Raw genomic sequence first — 26,999 nt, 5'->3', positions numbered from 1 at the left:
TTCTAAAGGAAAAATTCAAAGGCTTACAAAGAAACAATTCCTGAAGAACAGAGGAATTTCTCTAAGGTTTAAAATTACTTACATATCCTTCCTTGTATCAAGCTTATTCTGGCTTTTTTTTTTCTTTGCATGGATCCTCAAAATGAAAGGTGTTCTGACTTTCTTAAATAAGCTATGCATTAACACGCATGCCCGAATCTTCATAAATTCTGCCCTGAATGTTGGAACAAACATAACAAACCCCACCATAAAAATGCTATTGAAAGGCAATTAAAAAAATACACCATGTTCTTGTAATGAGAAGATACTTTAAAGTGAAGACAGCTGCATGGTAAAGTGTACATCAAATGATTCCCAACCCAGAAAGTTTGCCTGGTAATTCTACAGGGATATGATAAAGTGGGAAAAAAAAATCCAAGATGCTTAGCCATTCTAACCCAAAGAGAGATTAAAATAATACAAAACTGATTTTATTCATGTTGTTACTGTCTGAATCCACGTTGGTAGCATTCAAAAGGCACGTTTATTTTGTCTCATTGACAAAATAAGAATACTAACCATAAAGATTTCTACCTTTCAACACTGCAGGCCTTACTCCAAGTTGAGAGGCAGTGCACTTCACCAATCCTTCATTTTCATAGCCTCCAAAAGTAAAGTGTTGAAGTTCCAAGCATAAGAGCTTTATTAGATCGAATGTCAGCATACTTTCTGAAAAATTCAATCACAGTAAGAAAAGGTTCATCACCCCTCTAAAAGTAGGAAGAAGCATTATATCATCAGCAATTGTAGTATCTTCTCTCAGCCAAAAGGAAGGAATGGGAAATACTGCCAACACAGGTATCTACAACCAAATTTAACTGGCACAACTCTGAAACCCGCAGCACGCATGAGGTGGCCAGTTGACTGAAAAAACACCCCTCACTTTTCTTCCATCTCCCTGAGGATTCAGGAAGATGGGGCCTTTACCTTGTGAAACCATGCTGGAGAAGGAGAGCGTGTCTCAGCAACCTCACCATGGCAAGATTCTAATGACAAGAGAGTACGACCATCAGCAATCTTGTTATTTGAAGATCACGAATACCACATTTAGTTATAATGCCACATGAACCAAATCCTAATAGTGTATGTTCAGAAAGATTCATAAAGAGTATGGAAAGTTGGCCTATCAAATATTTTATAACAGGGCTGCATTATAAGAAGCACAGCAGTAAGAATATTTTGCAACCATATTACTTAAAACTGAGAACAATCTTCTTTTGGAAATGTAAATATTCAACTTGGTTAAATCAAGACAATCACAGATAGACATTTTTTCCCAAATCTTTGGCTGTATTGCAATGGTTGTTTCAATTTGTAATCTCCAACTAAACATTTCCTATCCATGGATTAACAATATATTTACTGACTTGTGTCTTTTAACAGTATTTATCCAACATAACAAAATAAACTGCAATTTGTTATACTTTTTTTTTTACAAAACATTTTATAAATATTTTTACAAAATGTATACAAAGCAATTTCAAGTGAGACATACTTTACAAATGAAGGTATTTAAGCAAATAAAGTCCATACCACACTGACAATAAGTGACACATCCTCTTTAAGTGAAGTCAGTCTGTAAGGCCTCCCTAATCTAACAGATAAATTATACTAAAATCTTCAAAATGAACATAGTTTTCTTAATTGCCAGTTCAAAATTTGTTTTAATATTAGGCAGTATTAAATAACATTGAAAACACAATGCTGATCCAGCAAAATAATGAAAACATGTTTAAAATCATGCACATTCATAATACTTTGCTGGACTTGAGCCCATATGATTAATAAATTCATACTTTTTTTAAGCACAACAAAAATACAATTCTTTCATTTACTGCTTCACCACGTACCAGAATTCCTTTAGAATTGAATTCAAAGGAGTGAACCACAGAACATTAACAATCTAAAATTAATCTTGCTAGGACTGTTGAATGGGTTCCTCTCTTAAGTAGTTCAGAGAAATGCGTCTGACCAAACCAACCACGATTACTTTCTGTCATTTTTCATATGCCATTTTCCCCAACCCCAAATTAGATCCAATAGAAGACACATAGCCCGATACTTCAATTATGTATTTGCTGTGGAGAGGCTGAAAATCCCACACCCATTTTGAGGTGGTACAAAAAGTGGTGGATCAATGAATGTGCAACTTTACTTTTTTTCGCCTATAAAAGAAAAATTCAACTAGTTAAACACACAGCTGTGTAACTTACTGTTTTCCTTCCTAGATAGTTTAGGACAATTAAATTTCCAAAATTATAAAATAAATCAGGATACACAGCCATGAGCGTCTTATTAAACCTAGGAAGGCAATAGGTGAAGACTGTATTGTCAGTTTTGCCAATAAGAAAACAACTAACTGCCTGAGAGTCTATTCTATGGACACCTAACTAAAAATTTAAAACTGGCAATACTAATTTTTACCTTGAATATTTTATACAATACTTGGGAATGTTGAGTTTTTACAAACACATACTTTAAAATTGGCACAATTTTTTAAATGGCAATTAGTAACATACAAAACCAGTACTTCCATTCACATTGAACAGGAAATGCATTTTAATTAAGTTCATCTTTCTCACATTGCTTTCTAGATTTGGTTTCCTTTAGTGGTCAGACAGTGGACTGCAGCTCAATACTGAGTTGCACTGTAATCTTTTACTGTCACAAGGATCTAATTCTGCTTTCTTCTGCGCTATTCAGATGGACTGAATCACATGACAGCAAAACCTTTTGTTTTCTTTCCAGGCAATCTGACTGACAACCACAGCTTGTCACAATGAGCCTCTGTATGATGAAAATTATAATCAGCAAGTCTGGAAAATGACTGGTAGTTTTTCTAAGAAATTGTAGAGAAGGTCTGGGGGAGAACATGAGCATACCTTAGACCACAAAAGCTATATCCTCCTGAGCAGACATATGTACTACATGCACGTGATGAATGTCAGTGCACTTCTGTGCACAAAACCACTCATGACCAAAGTAAACTAGGAAAAAGCAGCATGGGCAGAAAAAAAAAAGATGTCATAGATTAAAATAAATAAATAAAATAATAAGATTCTATCTTAACAACATGACAGTAAGCCAAATACAAACCATGCAATGGTTTCACTTGGCTCTACAATATGAATTAATAATTACACACTTTTCGATATGTTTAAACAATGGGATTGTTGATCGACTTTGGTCTGTACATATCTTGATAATTATGACTGCTACAGTGGATGATTTAACATTCTCTGAGAGCAAAAAGCAAAAAAAAAATAAAAAAATAAAAAATAAAGACTGGCCTTTAAATTTATTCAGAGTAAGGCTAATGTCCTCTTAAAATATAAGCTACAAATATCATAACAGTTTTCAAATAAAAGTGCTTTTGACACTTGGTCTAAAAAAAACAAACAACAAATAAAAAAAACATTTATACCACTTCAGAAAGACTCAAGGCTGACTACATCCAATTATAAAATGCAAAATCTTTTCCTCAAGTGTTAACATATATATGTATTATATATATAAATTCATGGCTCGATCATGGCCTCATCCTGTACACTTTGCCATTTACTGGCTTCCATTCTACCTTCCTTAGTCAAGCATTTATTACTTCATATCATGCCACTGTGACTAAGATCATATAATATCATCCCACAGACTAAAGTTACCCACTACAAATATATCATCAAGTACTAGTTTCTGCTCAGAAAGCAATAGAAAAGCACTTTAAGTTTAAATTATGAAGCCTTGTAAACACACTGATAATATCCTCTCAACTTAAGAATCCTAGAACACAGATTCATTAACAAAGCAAATAATCACTTCTGAATAGAGGTACAGTGGGTTTTCCAGAAAAATTAAAAAGTTGATGACTTGTGGAAGAAAAGGGTAGAGGAGAATTGTTGCTTCCATCATTTTTTAAAAACATTTTCTTAATAAATATATCCTTTCAAATGACTGTGATTGTCAGTATATTACCATATTACATAGGGCCTAACGACCTGCAACCTTGTTATGTTGCAGTACTGCACAATTATCAAAAGCACTATCATAATAACACTTGAAATAGTAAGGCCCTAACAGACTGCATTCTAACAAGGATTAACTTTACTTGGATATCTCACTGTAACCACAATGAGTATTGCTCTCAAACACAGAACAGAATCTAGTTTAGAAAGGTTAACCTTAAATGCATGTCAGGCTGTACTTGTGGTGTCATTCACATTTGCTTCTGCTAAGAGAAACATAACTTGTCCATGGTACTGTAACTATTAACACTCTAAGATACTATTTACAGCTGCTTCTAAAATTGAGTCAGTTTCTACAACACCTTCACTGTGGTCTGGAATAAATTTTTCCAGGCAGTTTTCTTGTGAAGCAATAGGTGAAAAATTAGGAAATTCTAATTCAACCGAGCCACTACTTGTCGCCTCATTTTGTGGCTGTCTCCCAGCTTTTTTAAGTTCCAAGATGTTTTTAAATGTAGTTTCTAAACTCTTACTGAGCAGTAAGTCCTGCTGGGGTTCACCAGAGCCTTTCCTGTTATCAGGATGTAAAACCTCATTCTTTGGAGAGCTCCTCAGAGTTTTGTCTTGGAGGGAATTATTACATGTGACCTTTGAGAAAGATTGAACTGTGTTCCTTGATATTTTATTGTGTGTTCCATGACTGCCTCTTGACACAGTTTTTGACAAGTCTTCAGAATTCAAAGAATTCTCAGTGGACTTGGCAGGATCTTTCCCAGCCATCTTTTCTTCAGAAAGGGCCGTGTATTGGCTCTCAGAAGAACAATTAGCTTTTTCAAACTTTAAAGCTTTAGTGAGGTTCTCCGATTTTTTAGAAGAAGTTATTCCTTCTTGTGGTGTCAGAATGTTGTTAGGCACTAGAGGAAGTTTACTGTGATTTGTGGACTCTGCTGAGCTGGATTTTGGTCGGTCTCTGGCTTGGGTTTTGGTAGTTTGACTTCGAGAAGGTAATGTTTTGCTAGACTGATGGTCACTTCTGCTGGACTGTGCTTCTTCAGCTGCTTTATCAAATTGTTTGGCAGAACAACAAAAATCGGCCTGATAACCATCTGAAAATTAAGTAGCAACATTTTACTTTAATTACCTATACATCAAAATAACACACACTCCAACATAGTTTCTGAGTATTAAAATTCAAGTAACATCCACAGCCTACAGATTCATGTCTTTAAGAGATGTACACACATGCTTAAGTGTTCTGCTGCATCCAGTGTAGGAGGTTATCATCAAATTAATCAGCATACTATGCATGTATATGCACTGTAAAACCAGACTAAGGGCAATTCCCAGCATTCTAAACATGCAAATATGGTATCTGGAAGACTAATACCTTCTTCAATACATCCTCTGAATATCTTTTAAAATATGCAGAACATACAGAACATTTAAACAAATAGTAACTGTTATCTTACACAAATAATGTGTTTCTAGTTGCTATGTTCAATAACAGTCTGGTTAAAAATACTGCCATTTAAGTGGTCATGACATTCCAAAAGCAACACTTCATTAAGATGAACAACAGTATTCATGCTTCATACAGTGGTGTTCTGCCTGCAAACTCACAGATTCTTCCACACTAGAACTGAGCAGGAGCCATGACTATTGTCAAAAGAAACTCAGAAACATTTCTCTGTTGAACAAGCCAAATATATTTTTTTCCCCAAATAACTGCCTTCAACCTTACAGTGTCTCTAGATTGTTGAATTTGGGAGTTATTAAAACTTAACTTGCACCTGCTTATTTAGTATTTTGATTACTGGAATCCCTAGCAATCAGGGCCTCACTGTGGCCACAACTATTTTTAAACACTCCATACTTACACTGCTTTCGTAAGATTCAGAAGTTAACCATTACTTACCAGGATCCACAAGTGCAAGACGCTTATCCCGGGTCAGAGATGCCCTTTCTTCCTGGTTAAACATCCTATCAATCATAACCATTTCTGCAGAGGGATTTATCCGCTGCAGGAAAAGGAAAAAAATCAACCATCTCTTTAGTCACTCATAGGTCAGTACCAAATCAAAACATTTATAGCTTAGTTGTTCTTCAGAGAAAAAAATTTCTTTCATTAGATACTTGCGGAGAATGTTCACAGTTCCACAGCATCTTTAACGATCTTGACTGTGACTCCAGTCACTACTTAAACTCAACCATAAGCTATTACTCACATTTTAAGGTACATTTGTTAAAGATTTTAAAACAGGGAATTACTACTCCAATTGTAAGAACTGTACCTTTTCAGAACCGAGTATGTTTACTACTGTACACCACAATTTTTTACATCATACAGTACCTTTCTCTTTTAGAGAGAATAACAGCAAAAATCTTGCAATGAGACCACCCTATCATCTTGTTTCTTCCTTGCACTTCTCTCCCATCGTTCTAACTAGTTGGTGCTGAGTTGCATTTTGCTGACAATGCGTTCAAGCCAGGTGAATCCATCCATCACAGAAGAAAGTTCACTGGCTACTATGTCACAACACAAGCAATTAGTTCCACACCTGAACACTATGTGAAATCACCTCTTCAAAATGACTGAATAGGATTGACCACACAACATACCAGATGCTAAAAGAACAGATTTTAACCTCCATCCCCACCTGTGCACCTGCAATTACTTGCAGATATTTGATGGTTAGTATCTTTTTTAATGATACTGCTAGATTCCAAAACCATATTAGTTCTAACAGATTATGTTTTCCTGTCTCTAAAGCAGAGTGATTTAAATGTCTATTATACTCAAGTTCAAAACTTTTCCAGGCTTGAAAACTAACATGTTCGAAGCCACAATGAGATTTCCTGATCCTTGTAAAAATACATTCTTAGACTAACTTTGTCAGTTTCCTTTTTACCTCATGCCTGGGATTGTGAAAGCACTTAAATCAAAAGCATTTCTGACGAAAATGTGAGGCTCCACCTAGCTTCTAAGGAGAAGTAATGATTTCCTAAATTGTACTATCATTTGGCTCCAATTATAATAAGGCTGGAGGCCTCTGAATGGAGATTTTCAACATTCTTTCAGGCTCTAACACCCACAGAAATATACAGAAATCACCTGACTACCGCAGCCTGTTCCGCGCAAGAGCAAAGTGTAAGCAGAGAGCAGAAGTTCATGTGTCTTCAACATATATGGAAATCACATATAACAGTACCATTACTTAGGCAGTTGTGAAATACAAACTTAACCCATTTCACTGATTTTGAGATGTGTGCATACACTTAAAAATGCAGGTTAGCCACTGAGATTGCTAGTGCAATAAAAGGTACACTGGCCATACATATATATCTCTAAAACATTCATGTACATGTTTATCACCTTTGTAACGTGATAAATAGTATCAACAAAATTAATTGTAATGCTAGCTCTCACCTTCTTGTAGATGTTTGGTGTTTTTTTTAATAAACTGAATCACATCCTATAAACATAAAATGTACCTGGGTTATAGACCTTACCATTGCATCTTCTATAAGCAAACATCTGTATTTGTTCAGCATAGCCTGTGTCCTCTTCAGAAGCTGTGTAGCTACAGATTCAAATTCACTGTCCACTAGAAAGACAAGAGCATACTTTTAAATACTGCTCTTCAGTAACCCACAAAAATTTAAAATGTTCCCTTTCTTATTGCTCTAACTTGTATAAAGAAATCTCTCAATATATCGATTACAAACTTATTGCCAATTTTTATAAATAAAATTACCTTTTCTTAGGTCTTCCTCTGTTGGCAGTGATCCCTGGCACACATGGTATGAAAGGAGTCTCTGAACTGCATCATTTAATGATCTGAACCGACTTTTATCTGGTGTCACAGCATTCACCTGATCCTTCTGTAACTGTTGCAGAATACTACAAGGAAAATTAATTATATATAATTAACATACACTCTAACAGAAGTTTATACATTGACAAAAACTAAAAAGAAATGAAGGTTAGAACGAACACATGCAACAAAATTACAAAAGAAGAATGACTTACAAAGCTCCTTTAGTTAACTGTTTAGCAGCAGGCCTCTTCTGTCCAACTAAATGACTATCCACCTGAGTTCAAAATAAAAGACAAATTACAATATAACCCCTTCTTTGCAAAGCCTCATTTTCAGTATTTATTTCTGCCAATTTAGTATATCACCAATACCAAGTGTAATCACCACATAAGTATAAACACTTTCAACTATTTCCTATTTTCACACAGCACTGCATCAATAAAATAGGAATGTCACTTCTCTTACATAAACCAAAGGTCTGAAACGTTGTTTGTAGGCAAATTCTACTGTAGCGTATAGACATGCTTCACTAGGAAAACGGTTGGTTATTAAATTAAGCAGGTGAAAAGAAGAAAAGGTACAACTAAAAACTTCCAAAGAAATCTGCTCTCAAGAACTGTCTCTGCATTTCTCAGCTGATATCACCTTGCCTGACTTTGATGGATTACAGTATCCGTTAGGAAAGCAGGGTAAGGTTGCACACTTAAATTCTCAAAAGCCATGGTGGCTGGGGCTGTGGTTGAAAGTGGTTCTAGGAATTCTGTTTCAGTGTTGATGCTATAGATATACCCATCAGGTAGATCTACATCATCTTCTCCTTTCCTTAGACATTTATGAAGCCAAGGTTTTCAAGAAAACAGTGTCCTAAGATATGAGGCTCTCTGAGGTGGTAAAGATTCATGTTCCTACTGTATGAGAGGCATTAATGCAATCCAAGTATTCTCCAAAAAAAGCCATTCTGGATTAAAGAGTCTTTGTTTTTTGGGTTTTTTTAGTCAACTAGTCTTACTAATAAAATTGGTCACAGAGCAAAAGTTACTTATGATTTAAAAAAAAGATTGCATGAAAGTTCTTTTGAACTACAATATGGTTAGAAGGAACAAAAAAGCATGTGGTACAGAGCATTCTTCTTAGCGAAGTAGGAGCAGCATGAAGCAGGCACACTGTAATAGTACTTGCTGGCCAAAAAGCCTCTAGCTTCAAAGCATAAAAAGTATTCACCACCACAGGAGAATCAACATCTGACCAACAATTACAAAACCAGGCTGTACTCATAATTGAGCACTACTGTGAATATCTTCTGCTCTACTTGTACATCAGCAAGACAGGGAAAAACACTCATACCATACAAATACATTTACAGCAACAAACAAAAATTCTAAATCAGATCCTCCCTTGTTTTATTCCACGATTTTGTAGTTTAGTTCCATCCACAACGAAGCCTACACTTTCAAGTCTATCTCAAACCCTCACTTCTTGCCCTCAGCTGCTCAGTCTATGAATGTAACAATTGTCTTCTCCCTCCAGAAGATCTTGTATTCTCTCTCCAAAAAAGCTGGCCTCCCTTTCCAGCCCCAAACATAGTTGCCATATATAGGAGAACTTTATTTTTGGGGGGGGGGGGAAGATGAAAATGCAATAAAGAATAAAACGGACAAAAACTAGATGGAATTTTTCTGCTACTTCTCACAAACCATCCCCTCCCAATCAGCTAGAGAATAGCTCAGTTTGTAAGAAGTAACGGTAAGAGTAGGTCTAACTTATGTCCAACGCAATAAAGAATTGCTATGTCATATGAAATTATCTTCAGGGAACGGTACAGTCAGATTCCACCTACTGAATTACATCCCAAAGCAGCATTCAGAATACCAATTTGCAAAACTCTCAACGTTTATTATGTCAAGGTAGAATTTGACAAGCTTGAGTGACTTCACATACTCTAAAACAAACCTGCAAGGTCTCCTAGATTATCAATATGGAGTTGAAACATCCCTAACTTCACTAAAATTTTAAAGGAAAGAGAAACATAAATAAAAGTATTCTCTACCTGTATACTCTGTTGAACTGATGATGATCCTATTACCTTTTCTTGTACCTGTGCTGTTCCCACAGACTGCTGTACAATTTTTCCTCCAGGGTCCTGTCCTATAAAAAATGTTAAAACCACTCTGTCATCCTAAGCAGGAACAGAATCATTTCATGTACCGATTCTGATCATTTCACTTGAGTTTTTAGCTTTTAGGAGAAAGATAGAGGTCTCATATGCTTAAAAGCATTAGTGCAACTACTCTGTGGAGAAACTGGTTGGTAAAAATGAAACAGGACTAATATTTTGTGCTGCAAACTACAAAAATCCTCAGATATAAAATCATCTCCTACCATAGTACTGCAACGTAAGAAGAAATTCAAGTACCATTAATGTCTCAACAGGTTACTGAAAATCATACAGTACATTTAATCAAGCTTTCAATACTACCCTCCCTCAAGCATACAAACTCAATTTTTCTAGAGCTCCTGAAAGTATTCAGACAGTACGCATCATTATTTTTTTCTTTTTCTTAGCCCCCCTAGATTTTTCTAGAGGGGGCAAGTTTCCTCCAGATTGCCTTGCTCAGGAATTCAAACAGCATCTTATCAGCCATGATACATTACAACCAACACAAATAAGAATTCCGCCCCCTCACCCCCCACCCCACCCCCCCAAAAAAACCCATACTGTACTGCTTGTAGAGAACTGCCTGGATAGCTTGCATGGAACAGTACACAAAGGGAAAAAAAAAAGGCAGGTAGATTATGGCACCTTATTCAACAGGCTTACTTATGTACAAAGACAACATGGAGGTTATTGCTTTTTTCTGTTTGCTTTGAATATATTGGTTTTGTTCTTTTAGTAGGATGGTGCTGCTTGAAAAGCCCAGTATTTTGCCATGAACCATGCATTCACTATCCTAACTGAAAGTGATACATTCAAAAACAAATCGAGCAATGGCAGCCTGCACATAACCTTGTAATCACTATTTTTTTCTTTCTTCTGTATCTGAAGCAGCCATCACAAGAGAGGGTCTAGGTTTCATAGAATTTTAGCAGATGCCTGTATTTTCAAAATTACTTATTTCTATTTTCCTAAGCTGAGAAAAAAATAAGAAAAATTTAAGAAGGTAGAATTTTGGATTTTATAGAGGGGAGAAATAATTGCTTATTGTGGAGATTTAACTTTTCACTCTGCAAAATGAAGTGCCATACTTGGGAAAAACAAAAGCACACGTTCAATACTGAAAAATTTAGTTTGCACTCTCCTAAAAATGAAATTCTGGTAACATTTAGGACCCTATCAGCATGAACCATCAATGCAAGTCTGACACATTGAAGAACCACTGATTTCTGTTGCTGGAGAAAATTAAGAAAATTATTTTAAAAAGACCTTAGTTGACCTGATAGTGTGTTGCTCAGAAGACTTGTTAGTTGAGGTTGTCTCAAATTATCCTGTGTCTTCGATGCAGAAACTGGTGATGTCTGGTTCATAGCTTTTTTCTGTGCCACATACATTAAAAAAAAAACAAAACCACACAGTAAAATATTTACTGAAAGCTTTAACAGAGGGAAAAAGCCAAGAAGGGAACTAAAATTTAGCTCTATGCATCCTTTTTCAACCTCAAACTCTTAAGTGGTGAAATTTTAGACATCTCAATTCCTCCTAAGTTCAAGAATTTTATAAAGTAAATCAAAGAGGAATAGAAATTACACTAACAGTACAAATACACACCAGTTACATTCCAGAAGACCCATGATTTACCACTACAAGTGGCCCCCAGAAAGCTCAGCTTTTGAGAGTCTCAAAACTGCAGGATGACTAAATAAGCTGTCTCCACAACAAAAAAATATACATAGTGGAACAAACTGTCCAGTGTTTAGTAACTGAATGACACATGGTTTATGGTACAGTACAATACTGAAAATGCAAGTACAAACTAAAAAGATTCTGGTAAACAGTAGAATTTGTTCTTTGTAGTTCCCATTTTCAGCTCTGAAATTTCAGCACAAAATCAAAATTATCTTTTACAGCAATTAGAAATATCACACTTTTATAACTGCTGAAACTCACTGACCCAGCATGTATCCTACAAATAGGAAGATGTAGACACATGAAGAGAAAGGCAAGCCTCAAAATACTCATCTGCAAACTGTTACAACCTGTGCCAGCAGTTCTGGCAAAGACTAAAACTGTGGTTCTACAACATGTTCACCCTTATTTTCTGAATACACATTATTTTCTAAGACACATTATTTCGTCACCCATTTTGGTCTTGGTTAAAAAATCCATTAGACCTTTGGGAGAAGAGAAATACGCAAGGTAATTAGTGCAAATACATTCTGAGACAGTTATCATCAGTATTTTATAATGATCAAGGAAAAAATGAAAAGCAAAAAAAGTGGGGAAGTGGAATAATAGCCTGTTGCTAATTGTGTGACAAGTCACTAGAGTTAAATATTGGTAGAGTTTGGAAGTTCACTTATGAAAAGAGACAAACTTGAGCTGAATATATACTGCAGCTGCATTGACTGGACAAAACCAGACCAGTTCTCACCTTAAAAGTAAATTCAGAAATATTTTTTAATTATTACTAAGTAGACAACTTCTTAGAGAAAATATTTTTTAAATGTTATGCTTTTACAGTTTTAAAAGGTATTTCCTTTTAAGGATTCTAAGAAACACCTCTTGCTTTGTCTGTTTCAAATTTGAAAGCTTCTAACTGCTCCAGACACACAGAACTACAGTGGGCAAAATGCCAGCATGGTAAATAAAAGAGAAACCCAAAAACACTTTTCATCACTAATTTGAATAGGTCGAACCTTGAAAACACATGCATAGTTTTCAGTGAGGTCAAAAGACTTGTGAGTGCTAAGAATGTATCCAAGTCATTATATCTAGCTCTATGGCAAGATTTTTCAGGAGAGCTCATAGTTGTATAATCTTACAATGTCCGTTCCTTTAAATGAGAGCAGAAATAGATCACTGCTAAGCAGTTCTGAAAATACTACTATAAATCACCAATAAAATCTTCTGAATTAATGAAAATGACAGACTCATTCACTCAGTGATAGACTTCAGAAAATACTGAGTGAAACGTCTCTGGGTTACGGTAATTTTCAATAGTTCCACAGTACTTGTAACAATACAAACTAGCAAAATTAATGTTCTCTGTACTAGCGCCAACTTTAATACTTTGTTAACCAGATTTTGGCAGAGCTTAGAAGCACTTCTTTGGCTATATTCTCAAGCAGCTTTCATACCTGACCAAAAGCAAGCTGTTGTTGTGTTACTCCAACTGACGTGTGACTAAAGGTGCTGGCAGATTTGGAAGAGGATGCTGGAAGACGATGCGATGCACTGACGGGAACTTGAGTTCTGTTCTGTGTGAGCTGATCTCCAGTAAAGTTTCCTCCTGATGCGACAGACTGAATTGATGGTCCCAAACTAGGATGTACTGAACCAGAAGAACTTGCAACAGCAAATCGATTAGAAGTTGACATATTTGAGACTGTAGACTGCCCAGGTGACATCGTGGTAAAACTCGATCTACCTTGAGAAACGTTACCTTGACTGGGTGACAAATGCAACACCGTTGGTGACGCCTGCTGCAGTGGCACCTGTCCACCAACAATCTGTGAAGTTCCATGATTTACTATAACTTGGTTTCCAGGAGCTGTGAATGTCTGGCCAGAAACAAGCTGAACAGCTGTGTTCTGATTATTCAGCATCTGTCCTGAATACGACTGGTTGGGTCTTAGCATGTTTGTAGAGTTCCTGTTGAGCATTACATGCTCAGCAGACACTTGGCTAGGAACCAGCTGGGAAGGCTGAGTCTGAAGAAGTTGTCCATTTATGGCCTGGACATGATGAACTGAATTAGAATTAACAGACAAACTTGTAGGTATGAGAAACTGGTTTTGAGGTGCGTGAGGCTGTCCCATAGGAGAATGTATAACAATACTACCTCCAGCATTGCTGACTGTCTGAGGTGTAACTGATTTTCTTGTATTTTGTTGATTAACAATATTAACTGACATATGAGGACCAACTACTGAACTCTGAGGTGAGTTTGCAGAAGCAAACGGAATCCCTTGCTGTACATGATGTTGCTGTATTCCCAAGTTATTCACATTGTAAGCAGTCTGCTGACCCATCTGGATAGGCTTTGGTTGGATATTAATGGGAACTTTGTTGGAGTTTGGTGCCAAACCCCTCTGAATGATGATATTATGGACAGGCAATGACGTCTGAAAATTTGTGCTGTTAAATGGAACGGTTACAGGTTGTGCTACTGGACTTGAATTTGAGTTACCAAACAGTGAGTTACCATTTGGAGTTTGTCTATGAACCAAGAGGCCACTACTCATGTTTGCAGGTGTTTGTTGACCATTGCCTTTCAGTATTATCTGAGATCCATCAAGGTTATTAATGGTCATCATGGAAGGTTGATTACTAAATGAACCAATTAGCTGTATCTGCCCAGAACCACTAATCTGGCTGCTATTAGACAAATGCTGGCTGGGAACACTAATTCCGACATGTTGCATAAAGCCATGTTGCACACCAACTGTATTGCTTGCAAAAGATGCTCCAACAGGTTGCTGTACCACTTGAGTAACTCCTATAGGTTGCAACGTCTGACCTGAGTAATTAGAAACATTAGAAGCCTGAGTAAAGGATGCTGATGAAGAAGGATGAAGCTGAGCTTGTGCAAACTGTTGGCTAGAACCTACACTGGCATCCAAATATGCCTCTTCTGCCAAAGTCTGTTCAGTAATATTGGCCTCCTGCAAGGACTTCTGAAGAATATCAAAGGGCTGATCCTCAGTAAGATCAGGTAAAGGAGAAGATACAAGTTCATCTTCAAGAAACTGAAGGCTACTCGACAGCTGCAGTCCATCACTAGGCCCCTCTCCAAGCTGACCGCTTACACCTTTTACAGACGACTTAGGATCAGTGTTCTGAAATGCAAAACAAGTAATCAATCATCTTCAGAAATCCAGAGCTCTACCCTGTTTCCCCATTAAGCTTTTTTCATGCAACCAAATTTTCTTTACAAAATTATATTCTTTGCATAGTATGTATATAAGGTGACATTCATCCCATACAGTGGGCCAGGATAAACATGTGCCACTTACATCCCACTCATGCCCTCATAACAGACTGCTGGAGACACCATTCTCACTTCTCAAATCTCCCAATGCCACAGCACTCAGCTCTGCAGCTGCACTGTTTCAAGAGGATGTGACATGCTATTGAAGTACCATTTTTCCTCTCTTAAGCTTTTCTACTATAATATAACAGGAAGGTGGAAGCAGTCACCGAGTACAAGCTGAGCACTGTATGGACAAATGGATGAAAGAAAGGAGGAGTGAAAAGACCTCCACTGTAACTCAATTTGGGGCAAGGTTTCAGTAGCAACAGTAGTAGCAGGGAAAGGGCAGGAGAAAGCTGCGCTTTCACTGACCTCCTCTATCAAATGAGATCCATCTCCAAAATTCTATCAGTATTCCCATAGTCACACAGTGGACACTAGTGACCATTTGATAAAGTTAAGGAATGATACTAATTCTTTGTTTCAACAAATTTTAGAAACAAAGAAGTAAGAGAAACAATGCTACAAGACTTGTGGTTTATGCTAGTAAAAAGATTATGGACAACTATAAACACTGAAACTACAGCAAATATTACGTGGCACCTTGAATGAAAAAATCCTTCAAATCTACATCCATAAACAGTGTGATAAGGAAAATCAGAGCCTACTTCACTCTGGTCTACTGTCAATAAGATTTTCTTAAAACAAAATTATGTCCAGAAACTCTAGGCAACACAAGTATCAGGTTTCTACAGACAGCATGACAAATTTAAATGCATAGTAATACTTGCAATAGTTTTAAGTTAGACAGAGTACACCTTTCTAAATTGCAAAATTGCATCTCAACTATTCAAAGACAACATCCAGTTTCTTTTCAGGTCAGGATAAATGCAAAATGTGGATATGAAATTATCAGTTGCATTCATACTCTGAGCCTTCACTCCTTGAAGGTCATAGATGCTTGTTTTCACCTCATATAAACAGTGTGAAGATGCTGCAAGCCACAATTATCACAAGCAGTAACATCCTCACTCTACCTTCAGTTCCCCCCACATATTTATTTAGCATTTTACCCCAATCTGTTGTTTCTGAATCAGCCAGTGTATTTTATGAAACTTCGGTCATGTTTTAAAATATTAAGAGATTGTTCTTAAAATTCAATAAAATATTTTCAAAACACAATTATAAAGTTACAGTAAACTTTTTTACATTTATGTTAATAGAAGGAATTAAACCAGTACTTAAATGTGTCAGTCTGCACCTCATGAACACCTAAAATTACAAATCAGGTTCTCAACTGTACCTAGCTACCATCAGGCAGAGCAAAAAGGAGTCACTAACTAGAGCATTATTAGGACTCATAGCAGTCAAGTTCTTGTGGAGAATTCCCTATTGCGTCTGTAACTTATCTCCAGTGACAATGACCAATCTGAAATCTTTCATGACTGTTTAAGTTATAGGGCTCCAGCTAATGCTATTCCAGTTAGAACTAATAATACAACTATTACTACTACTAGCAATAGCAATAATAAATAATATTACATGCAATCAAGATTAATAGCTTGAAACTCTCCCACTGGAATGAAGAATCCCAAGTTTCATTCCCTGCTCCCAGGACTGTTTAACATCCAAAACCAATTTTATGTGCATAAACTGGAACCAGGGACCTTCCCAAGTCAACATCTGAATCACAGCTGCCCAGATTCAGAACAGCCATGTAGAACATCATACTAATTTCAACAAGAAATTAGTGTCTCTGTGACTTCATGAATCTGCTTACCAACAAGAGTCTTATTCTCACTGGCTCCATGAATATTGTGCTCTCTTAAGCTTTTCTACTATACTATAACAGGAAGGTGGAAGCAGTCACCGAGTACAACCCATGTAATAGAGCAACTGCTAAGGAACCCTCTCATGAGGGTTGTAACCGAGACTGACAACTGCCAAAGGAAACCAACCTGGAATCGGTGGAGGTGGTAAGCAATCATTCAACTTAGGGTGGGGGGATGGAGGGGAGAGTGGACACTACTTTCTTGTCCTTCAGTCAGCAGGAATTTAATCTTGTTTGTGTCAGGTGTTGGCTGAGCATGCTTACCAGCTGAGGCACTGAACCCCTGACACTGAATTTGTAAACTCTGCCACTGAAAGGCATGAGACAGGCATCAAGACAGTCAATCCTACTTCATGGTAGCAATTCTGAATACATACAAAGATAGAACTTTCAGTATCTGCAAAAACTTTAATGACAAAAGATCTCAGAAGCCTTTAACTTTTCAGGTATGTTACATCATAAACTGGGACCGTCAAACCATCTATTTACATTTGTATTTTAGATATCCCTTGTTCCTTCACAATGCACTGTAAGAATCTATTTTTGCAACCAAGTAATTCTTCACTTAGGTCAGCACAGGGCTCTCATGCAAGGGAGGGAGGGAAGAGAAGATGGCATTGGTATTCGTTATGAAGATATGTAAGCATGAGAAGAGAGCATGAGAGGAATAAGTGCTGGAGAATGAAAACACAGTAAGTCATCCTAGGAACACACACTAGAAATCCCAGCTCCTCTGATCACCTGCCTTCTAGATTACCTACCCACCCTAATCTCATATCAGAACGCTCTTTTGTCTTTCACCAAATATTTTTGTTTCTTCCAACTGCTACTCCCTATGCAACTACATCAAGGGACTCCTGCCCACCTACTCATGCTTATCACAAGAATCTCTACAAAGAACAACTAGGAAGCCTATGCTATGACAAATGCATGTCACATGTCACCCTCTTTTTCCCCCCCTATAACCTCATTCTTCTTAGGATAAGTCCTCAAAACCCACCTCTGCCATGCTGCATACAGGAAGCTGCTGCCTGATAATGGCTAGCCTGGTACCAAGTTGAAACCAGTGCTCCTGCTTAGCTGAAAACTGGGCACACCCTATTCCTGTTGGTACCCTACTCTCCCACCATTCTTCTCAATCAGCTTATCTGGAGAAAGAACTGTCATTCAACGTATGTTTCTTCTACAATATTTAATGATGATATTGAAAGAGGAAGGACAAGGCAAATACTTCACATCACACTACTGTGCCTAGAGAAAAGTCACTAGGTCTCTACACACAGATAAGCAGTTTTCAGGATTTATTTATGTCAATTATTTAAGGTCCCTTGATACCTATAAATATATCCACATACCTGTGAGGAACACCAGACAAACAGACAGAGTTAAGATAACAGTAAAACAGAAAATACAGCCAAGGAAAACCTACTCTATGTATTCAAATAACTGAATTATGACATGAATTCAGAATTCAGTTTTTTCAGAATCAGAATTCAGGTTTTTTTAAAAACACACCAATGAAATCAAAGAAACATAGGTCAGAAGGGATCTCTGGAAGTCATCTAGTCCAACCTTCTACTCAAAGCAGGACTATTGCCAGCACTACAGCCAATCAGCCTTGGCTTTATCTCCAAGGATGGGGACACTCCCACAACCTCACTGGGTAAAACTTGATCCAGGGCTGCAATACACTCCTGGCAAAAAAAGAATACTGAAGACTACTTGCAACATCTAATGAATTTAAAGTGACCTCCCTAACACTGAAGTTACAGGAAGGAAACACCCCAAGCTAGCTATTCAGTCTAAAGAACAAAAAAAAAAAACCCATTCATTAGTTTAAAAAAATTGCTAGCTCAGATTCTACTTAGAAGAAAGAAATAAAACCATCCTAACATACACAGAAAACGTATGAATGACTAACTTGTAAGGTCTACATTTGAGCACTACTACATCTACAATCACTAAAATTACAAATCCAGTTTACTGGAGAGTGTTACATGGGAGAGTATTTTCACTGCTCAGTGAGCTTTTTTACATATTTACAAAACATAGCCCAACAGTGCAGTATCTTTCAATTAATTCCCCACTGAAAACCCAAGTAAATACTTAAAATATTAACAGCATGAGGTGGTTCTATGTTAGCATTCAGAATTTTCATATGAAAAAGATCAAAACCCACATCTACTTCATTCAGTTTTATAAAATGCAAGCAAAGGCACAACAGAAGCATGCTATCTCAATACAAATATAATTTATCTCCTGACCACTTACATTGGAGTTGGCAAAAATTGAATTTGAGTTGGCTACAGAATATTCTGCATTAGTCAAGTCTTCATTGCTCTGGTAAAAGACAAAAATTATGTTTAGAAACAATACACTCAATGAAGCTTATGTATATCTAATACAAAGGAATGCTACTTACAGATTTACTACTAGGTCCATGTAGAAAATAATTCAGCGCCTGTGGGTCCCTTAAGGGAGGGGAAAAAAAAAAGTTACCACTTTTAGGACGCCATTTCTACTCATGAGGCTAATTTAACTAAGCCAGATACTGTATACATATAAATCAGGTTTATAGTAAAAACACATTTCTTTCACTGACTCCAATGCAAAGCTGAAAGTTTATACCATCTAAGGATCTGTGTTTCTGTATCAGCACAATTTTCGGATGTTGATCGTATTTGTTGTCATTGTACCAATCGCATTTCAAGCAATAAACTACGTTCATCACAACGTTTTAGTTGCATTCTACTTTACTTCCCTTTATGAGGGTTATTACTTATATTCTCTTAAAACACACAGTATTTCATGACAGAACACAGTACAAAACCTAAGAAAAATACTACCATCAAATAACATGAGAACTGTAACAGGTACCATCTCTTCTATGGAAATAAACTATAATGCCTGTTTAGCTAGTGTCTAAGTCAACAGGGCATTTACAAACCTGAATCTTTACCATGTTTTCTGCCACCCTTAACATAAGTTAACAAAAATACCCTATTGAAAAACCTGAATCTTTAATATGTTTTCTGCCACCCCTGATGTAACAAAAACTTATGCTTGCCAGAGTAATGGTCCCTTCACTTGGGAGAAAAAAGCAGCACCTTGTCCAAGTGAAATCAACCACAGAAAAAAACTGATTAAATATCATGAAATACAGTTTCAGTGTATTTCATTAACTTAGCGCTATCACTGAATAAACTCAGATGAAAAATGCAGTTGACAGAATAAGTGTTGGAAATTCAAACAAATCAAAAATACATTAATGTAACTGCACATACAGACCACGTAAAAAACATTACAAGGTTGTGTTACATGGGATTATTTTAATACAACAATTACACAGCATTTCCCAACATGTCCATTAGCATGAACAGTAAAATGACATGGAGTATTTTTTTAAATTTTAAAACATCTTTATTGATTAACAATTAATAATAAAACACATTCAAGAAGCAGAAGATTCTCATGTAAAAAAAATTAATTCAAAACATTTCTCCTTCTCTCTCGATCATCCTAGAAAATAAAGAGGGAACAAGTTAAAGATCTTTCAGGTTTACAACTATTCTTCTAAAAGCACAAATACACCTCTATTCCTCTTTTTTTTTCATTTAAAAAAACAAACTACATTCATCTGTTTACAGAAGACATGTTACACAGACAGTACTTGGCAGGGAATCTATGGTACAATTATGCTTACAACATAAAAGTGGTTACATATATTTTCAAACGAAAGTGTCATTTTCATAGAGGATTACACTAAATTTCAAGAATTAAGGAGACTAGAACTCATGATCTCGTAAGACTCTATCATGCTTACAAGTTTTATCAATAAAATAACCAGTCTGTTTAATATTAATTACACTTATTGGCTTTAAATCATGAAAAATGCAATTAAAAATGAAGAACCCTTCATCACCTTAAATATTGTCTTTAGTAAGGAAGGAATTTTAGAAGGTACTTACCAAAATCAAAGATCAGATGGGAAAAAAATGCTGTCTTCCATTCTTCTAGATGCTTAAGACAGTAATTACTGCCAGCAGCAGGAAGAACACTGTAATTTTTCACACAAACACTCATCTGTATAGAGCACACTTCATTTTCTGGACCACCTGTGAACTTGTACCAGGATCCTTGTGATTCATGCTCACGACAGAGCACTTAATTGTCCCATGCAATCAATTATCATTATGTTCCAAGTAGCATGTGTTTTCATATGGCCACAATCAGTAATCTTGCACAGTACACTTCGCAGAATGTAACTGTGAGCCATTACTGGCAATGCTTTTGCTATAGCATCCACACAGTAACCCCCAAATTACAGCAGTCACTGTGGTGATATTTTGTTTTTTTCTGAAGTTAAACTTCTCACTGGTTTTGCTGGAAGCATGAGTGCATGAGAAAGGTAAAAGGTTTATTTACTACATTTAAGACAGTAAAAAAATCTTGTATGAAGCAGAGCCTATATCTTAGTAGATGCTACGAGACTGATGTCACACTAATTTCTGGCAGAGTTTGAACAAAGTATCATATATGAAATGTTCAATTGTCTTCTTAGGTTTCAAAAGCATTATAGCATATTTTTTGTTCTTGAATACCGACATGAATGTTAGCCAAAGGAAAGTAACTTATCACATATACAATCCACAAAATTTTGCTCATGCTTCGCTATCTTAATTATTTTTTGAGATTCCTATAAGGAATTATAAACCTCCAATCTGTTATGGAAATAATGTAAAAAAAAAACCACCAACACAAACAAAAAACCCACAAAACCGAACAACAAACGAGGACCATTTAAAATTGCCCATTTCTATTAAAATCAAGTGTCTTTGAGCAAAATTCTTGTTTGTTGTGAATACTTAACAGTACTGGGTAGCAATTCTATTTTTCTAACATTTTATGCAAATGCACGTTATTAGTCAAAATTAAGTATTTATAAGAAAAGAATTTTACTTTTACCTTAAAAATACAAGCATAGTGTTAACAAAACATGTAGTTCCACTACTCAAAAAACTGAGATCTTTACTTTTTTAATCCAAAAAAATATTTCTTTGCAATGAAATTTGTAACAACATCCCTAGTAACATGTTTCAACACTGACCAGATATTACCACTAGCAGAGAAGAGAACCTAACCCTCATGCACACTCATTCCCTAGCCTCTCTTGAGCAGAATGCCAACAAGCAGACTGTCATCTAGAATACACTGGGATTAAAGGCTTTGTGATACACACATCTCCACATGGAGGATGTGAAGCACAGCTACTCATTTCACGCATAAGACAGTCTTGAGACAATACTGAGATAGAATCACCTTGTAGAAGATGATTTTGCAAAATTATTTTTCCCAACTTTTCCTTAAGCAATTCTTTCAGAAAACTTACCCAATAAGATCAAGGAGACAGGATTCATCGTCGTCATCATCCATGACAACTAGAATAAAAAGGGAGAAGATGGATATTTGATACGTGTCAGAAACAATTGCTTTCAAAAATAAAACCAATTTAGAATATCTCAGTATTTCTTATCAAACAATTTATTAAGTTGACAGATGTCTACTATTGGCAAAGTTCTTAAATAAACCTGCACCTTCTACAGAGATCCACTGATTTATCTCAAAATCAAATTTAGTCACATGTAATGATATACAAAATCCCATGTAATGTTTTACCATTTCAGGGGTTTTTTCAGTTTTTTAAATTGGAGAAAGACAAACAATCAACCAAACTGATTACTATGACTTGAAACTAGTAGTAAATAAAAACCCAATACTGAATACAATCTCAAGACTCCAATTAAAATGGAATTCTATAGGAATTTACTCCCAATTAATCCCAGTGAGGGAATAATCAAACCCGATAGAATCTACAAAGACTGTTACAAATTAGTGGCTATAATATTGACCAGCCAAAAAGGTAAAAAAAAAATCAGGTCAGTATCATGACGGTACTGTTATAGGCTAGAACCAAAACTATAGCCCAGACATTACAAAGCATTAAGAACACTACTATTTTCTAGCAGACCCTTCTTAGCTATTGCTAGTGACAATATGACCACTTCCAGTTTCTCCTCAACAATACTCAGAAGTGTACTTAATTAATAAGTGTACTTGATTAATAGTATAGAGTTCTGACAACCCTTTCAACAATGGGTGGGGAATTCATTTGCATTAGCCAAACTGCATGTAAGCATCCATTCATTGGGTGCAGCGCATTTGTAGCCTCACAATATCAAGACCACCAACTCTCTTATGCAGTGCCTACTCGGTCAGGCACTGCCTGTATCAAACACGTTCCATCGCTCTTTCCTCCGACTGCCGTTCCTTCAAAGCTTCTGTTTGCATATCCTGGTTCTCCCGTTTACTGTAACTCTCAGAATGTTATCTGAGACTGTACCTTCTCCCTTTTCCCTGTCAGTAACTCTCAGGACCACTTTATCTTCCCTTATTCTCTCTGTAAAGATCCCATCTAATCCACCAGTTCAATTATCAACTGATGCTAACATTTCCTAAGCATCTTGATACCCTGGCTTCTATTTAGTTATCTATTGAGTTATCCAATCTCATCTTCACAGTATTTTCTAATCACATCAAATTGGTCACTATGCATTCTGTACTTGTTTTTTCTCATCTTCCCTTAAAAAGTCTGCTATCATACTCACCACTCAAATTCGTTAATATAGCTTTGGCTCTAATTCATTTTGTTCTCTCTCTTACTTCTTGCCAAATAGAAACTTACTCTCCCTGACCAGATCCATGTGACTCATTCTTCAGGCTCTCTGTTACACAAGAGGCTGAGGGCACCAGGACTGTTCCCCCTGGGGAACAGAAGGCTATGGCGGAATCATCTGTGTGTGTAAGTACTCGGTGGGAAGGTGTAAAGAAGACTGAGTCAAACTCTTCTCAGTGGTATCCAGACAACGATCAAGAGGCAAGGGGCACAAACTGAAACAAAACTAGATTTTTTTTATACATTTTTTTTAAAAAAAAAACCTCTGAGTATAGTCAAATACCAGCACAGGCTTTCCAGCAAGGTTATGGAATCTCCATCCTTGGAAATACCCAGAACGCAGCTGGACAGAACAGCCCTGAGCAGCCTGCTCCGGCTGAGCCTGCTGTGAGCAGGACAGCGGACGAGGAGATCTCCAGACCTCTCTTCCCTTGATATTTGTGAAATATCAAAGGACCAACACACATACAAGTACGTGGTCTGTGAAAGAGCAAACAAGATCACAATCAAGCCACCAACCTACCTACTTAGATGAAATTCTGTTCCTATTTTGCCACACATGCCCAAGATCTACACAATCACAAAGCTGCAGGTTTAAATCTTTTTAACTGATGCAGACTTTCAATGAGGATTAGTGTCCTGTTAACTTTAGGATAGCAACAGAGGAGGTGCACAATCAGACCACGTCCCTGCACACCCAAAAGCAACTACTCATTCCATTTATTTAGAAAAGACAGCAACTTTAGCAACACATGACCTTGACACAGGTGATTATTTAAAAGTGCATTAATAAAAGCAAGCCTATCCTGTGAAATTTTCCTAACACGTTTTCTACAGCACAAATGGTTGAAAAGTTTTCTGCTTTTCTTGTCGACTATCTTTTCAGGTTTTCTATACACAAGTTGTATAAATTCTGTCTTCTTCACTGTTTGGTAACATATAGCAGGCCTAATCAACAATTCATGTATGAAATGGGTATAAACCGTATTAAGCCAAGAGACAGTTTGAAAATAAAACTCAATACAATGAGTGGAATAAAAGGATTAGAGTTACATAGCCTAAAGCAGTGCTCTCCAAGGTGGGACGCGTGTGAGACAATCCATTAGGGTGCAGGAAGAAAATATTAGAAATTCAGTAGTACATGCATGTAATTTACAAATAAATTTACATATATTGGAGGTGCATGCTCAAAACACTTTTATCAATAGGGCTGTGTGATCAAAACCAATCGGGAGACCACTGGCCTAGACTCAAAGATTGACTCACTTCTGTGTTCGGATCAGTTGATGGGGGCCTCAGCCCGTGGGGAAGGGGTGTGGGTGGAGGCTCCAGGTGAGGCTTGTCTGGGCCATCGCTGCCCATCAGTGTACCCAGGGCCCTGACAAGAGCCCACGCAAGAGACAGTTGGGGGAAAATACACACTGGGAAGATTCACACAACCTGGTGGAGAGCTGTTACAATGTAGCCTAACAAATATCTAGTTATGATCAATACTGTTCTACAGTGTCTTCTTTAAAAAAAAAAAATAAAACAAACCACAAAAAAAATCTGTTTATCATAAGTAGGCCAAACGCAGCCCTGCAGGTGTATCCAACTGATTTACAAAGGGCAATCCTTACTAATTAGTCACAACCTAGCCCAGATATTCCCTGTAACTTGTTATTAGCAAAGCCTCTACTGTTCTCTTTCATATCCCTGCTACTACACTGGCGAACCCAGTATTCACTTCAACTTGGGTGACATGTACTCGGGTAAGCAGCACTGCCTATCCCTTTTGGGAAATAACCAGAGTGCCCTTTATCACATGCTCCCAAACAGAATATAAAAACAGGTGAAAGTAATAAAACTGACAAGCAAATCCCAGCTATGCCAGCCAATCCTCTGCGGGACTGTTATTACTTGGCCATAAAGCCTCTGCCTCCTTTTCAACACCCTCATCTACTACAGAGCAAAGACCAACAAAAGAGGAAAAGAGCAGTCCTGCGCTCCTCTCCTCCTCCTTGCTGAGTCAGCTCAAGGCTTTGAACAGTCACCTGGAACAGAAAATTGATCTGACAGAATACATTGATCTGCTTCAACTTGGATTAGCTTCTTGATTTTGTTCTAGCTTGCCATGGGGCTACAAGAGTGCTAGTGTCAGTATAAGACAGGGAATGGGAATGAGGGAGCTGGGTAGTTAAGTATGGAGGAAGGCAGCAGTACTTCGGCCAGCTTAAAGCAATTGTCGGACTGTAGCCATACCATGTACACCACTCTCACATTAGCTTCAGTGCAGGCAGCAGGCGGATGGAAGTGATTATTCCCCTCTACTCAGCACTTGTGAGCTCCCATCTGAAATACTGGGTCCAGTTTTGCCACACCCACCCACCCCCCAACCCCCCATAAAAGAAATACAGAAAAACTTGGAAAGAGTCCAGCAGAGTGCCAATAAAACCCCTGCAGGCACATGACACTAAGAAAGTCTGAGGGAACTACACTTCTTCAGCCTGGACAGCAGAAGGCTAACCGAGGCACTACCTGTGGGTACTACAATGAGGAGAATCAGCCTCTTCTCATCAATGCGCAGATAGACATGAGGCAAAGGCCAAAACATGCAATCCAGAAAATCTTGACCAGATATAAGGAAAAAAGAAGTTCACAAACAAGAATATGCTCAAGCAAGAGGGTGGAATCACCCTCTTTGGAAATTTTCAAAACTCAAATGGCCCTGACCAACCTGTCCTAACTATGAAACCAGTTCTGCTTGAAGCAGGAGGCAGGGCCAGATAACCTCCAGCACTCCTTACCAGCCCGCATTTTTCATCACTATGCTACACAATTCACAGTATCACGCAACACATGCAGGGTCTACAACCTGCAGAGTCATTAAAACTGGATTTGTCCAGACACAGTCCAACTATTCATATATGCTTCATATACTGCACATCATTTTTATAACTTAAAAAATGGGAGTATTCAAAAACGCTGTAAATACTAGATTTTAAATTCATTCAAATTATATTCAAGCTTGTCACAATAGTAGTATTTTCCTTTCTCAAAGTCATTTATCATTTCATACAACCTTAACACATAACTTCAGATACAAAGCAGTAAAATATTATTTTCACATTTTGTAAAAAGCCCAAGATAGTGGCTAGTTTAGAAAAGTAACATTTAGAGTAGCTGTTCCCGAAAGCGTGATATGATCAACATCAAAACTTGGTAAGCCACAACTAAATAAATTTACCTGCAAAACTGTAGTGAAAATCTAGACTCATAACCTCCATGCAACTACATGGGATCAGTTCCTGACTGGCAGCATGCTGATCCATGACTTCTGGGAGTGAACACTGACCTTTGGAAATCAATGCTTTAAGGCAAGGAAATGACTGCTGTAGCTACAGGTTTATAGCACGAGAGAATCGAACTTGCATACAGTAATATACATAGCACCTGAAGCAACTACTGTTTGAGTTACGAGCTATGCCCACTAAGTTCGGTAAGACTTTGTAC

The 26,999-nt window shown here is 37.1% G+C and overlaps 1 protein-coding gene across 1 annotated transcript in view; it reads right to left on the bottom strand.

The window, feature by feature from the left end:
* Nucleotides 1-3,427: 3,427 nt before the first annotated feature.
* The window catches only part of GLTSCR1L (GLTSCR1-like), a 32,743-nt gene continuing 9,171 nt past the window's right edge, over nt 3,428-26,999 (bottom strand). Inside the window, exons 2-12 of the mRNA XM_009699225.1 lie at nt 22,164-22,212; nt 19,197-19,245; nt 19,046-19,114; nt 13,109-14,809; nt 11,248-11,347; nt 9,864-9,961; nt 8,029-8,090; nt 7,754-7,899; nt 7,509-7,603; nt 5,914-6,016; nt 3,428-5,104 (exon numbers count right to left, since the gene is read on the bottom strand). Coding sequence (XP_009697527.1) covers nt 4,302-5,104; nt 5,914-6,016; nt 7,509-7,603; nt 7,754-7,899; nt 8,029-8,090; nt 9,864-9,961; nt 11,248-11,347; nt 13,109-14,809; nt 19,046-19,114; nt 19,197-19,245; nt 22,164-22,207 — 3,270 coding nt within the window. The 5' untranslated portion in view covers nt 22,208-22,212 and the 3' untranslated portion in view covers nt 3,428-4,301. The remainder of the gene's footprint in view (nt 5,105-5,913; nt 6,017-7,508; nt 7,604-7,753; nt 7,900-8,028; nt 8,091-9,863; nt 9,962-11,247; nt 11,348-13,108; nt 14,810-19,045; nt 19,115-19,196; nt 19,246-22,163; nt 22,213-26,999) is intronic.

The sequence above is a fragment of the Cariama cristata genome, unplaced genomic scaffold, assembly GCF_000690535.1.
Source record: "Cariama cristata isolate BGI_N322 unplaced genomic scaffold, ASM69053v1 scaffold28584, whole genome shotgun sequence".
In the NCBI taxonomy this organism is placed as follows: domain Eukaryota; kingdom Metazoa; phylum Chordata; class Aves; order Cariamiformes; family Cariamidae; genus Cariama; species Cariama cristata.
Note: the sequence above shows the minus strand (reverse complement) of the source record. Positions and strands in the feature narration are given on the sequence as shown.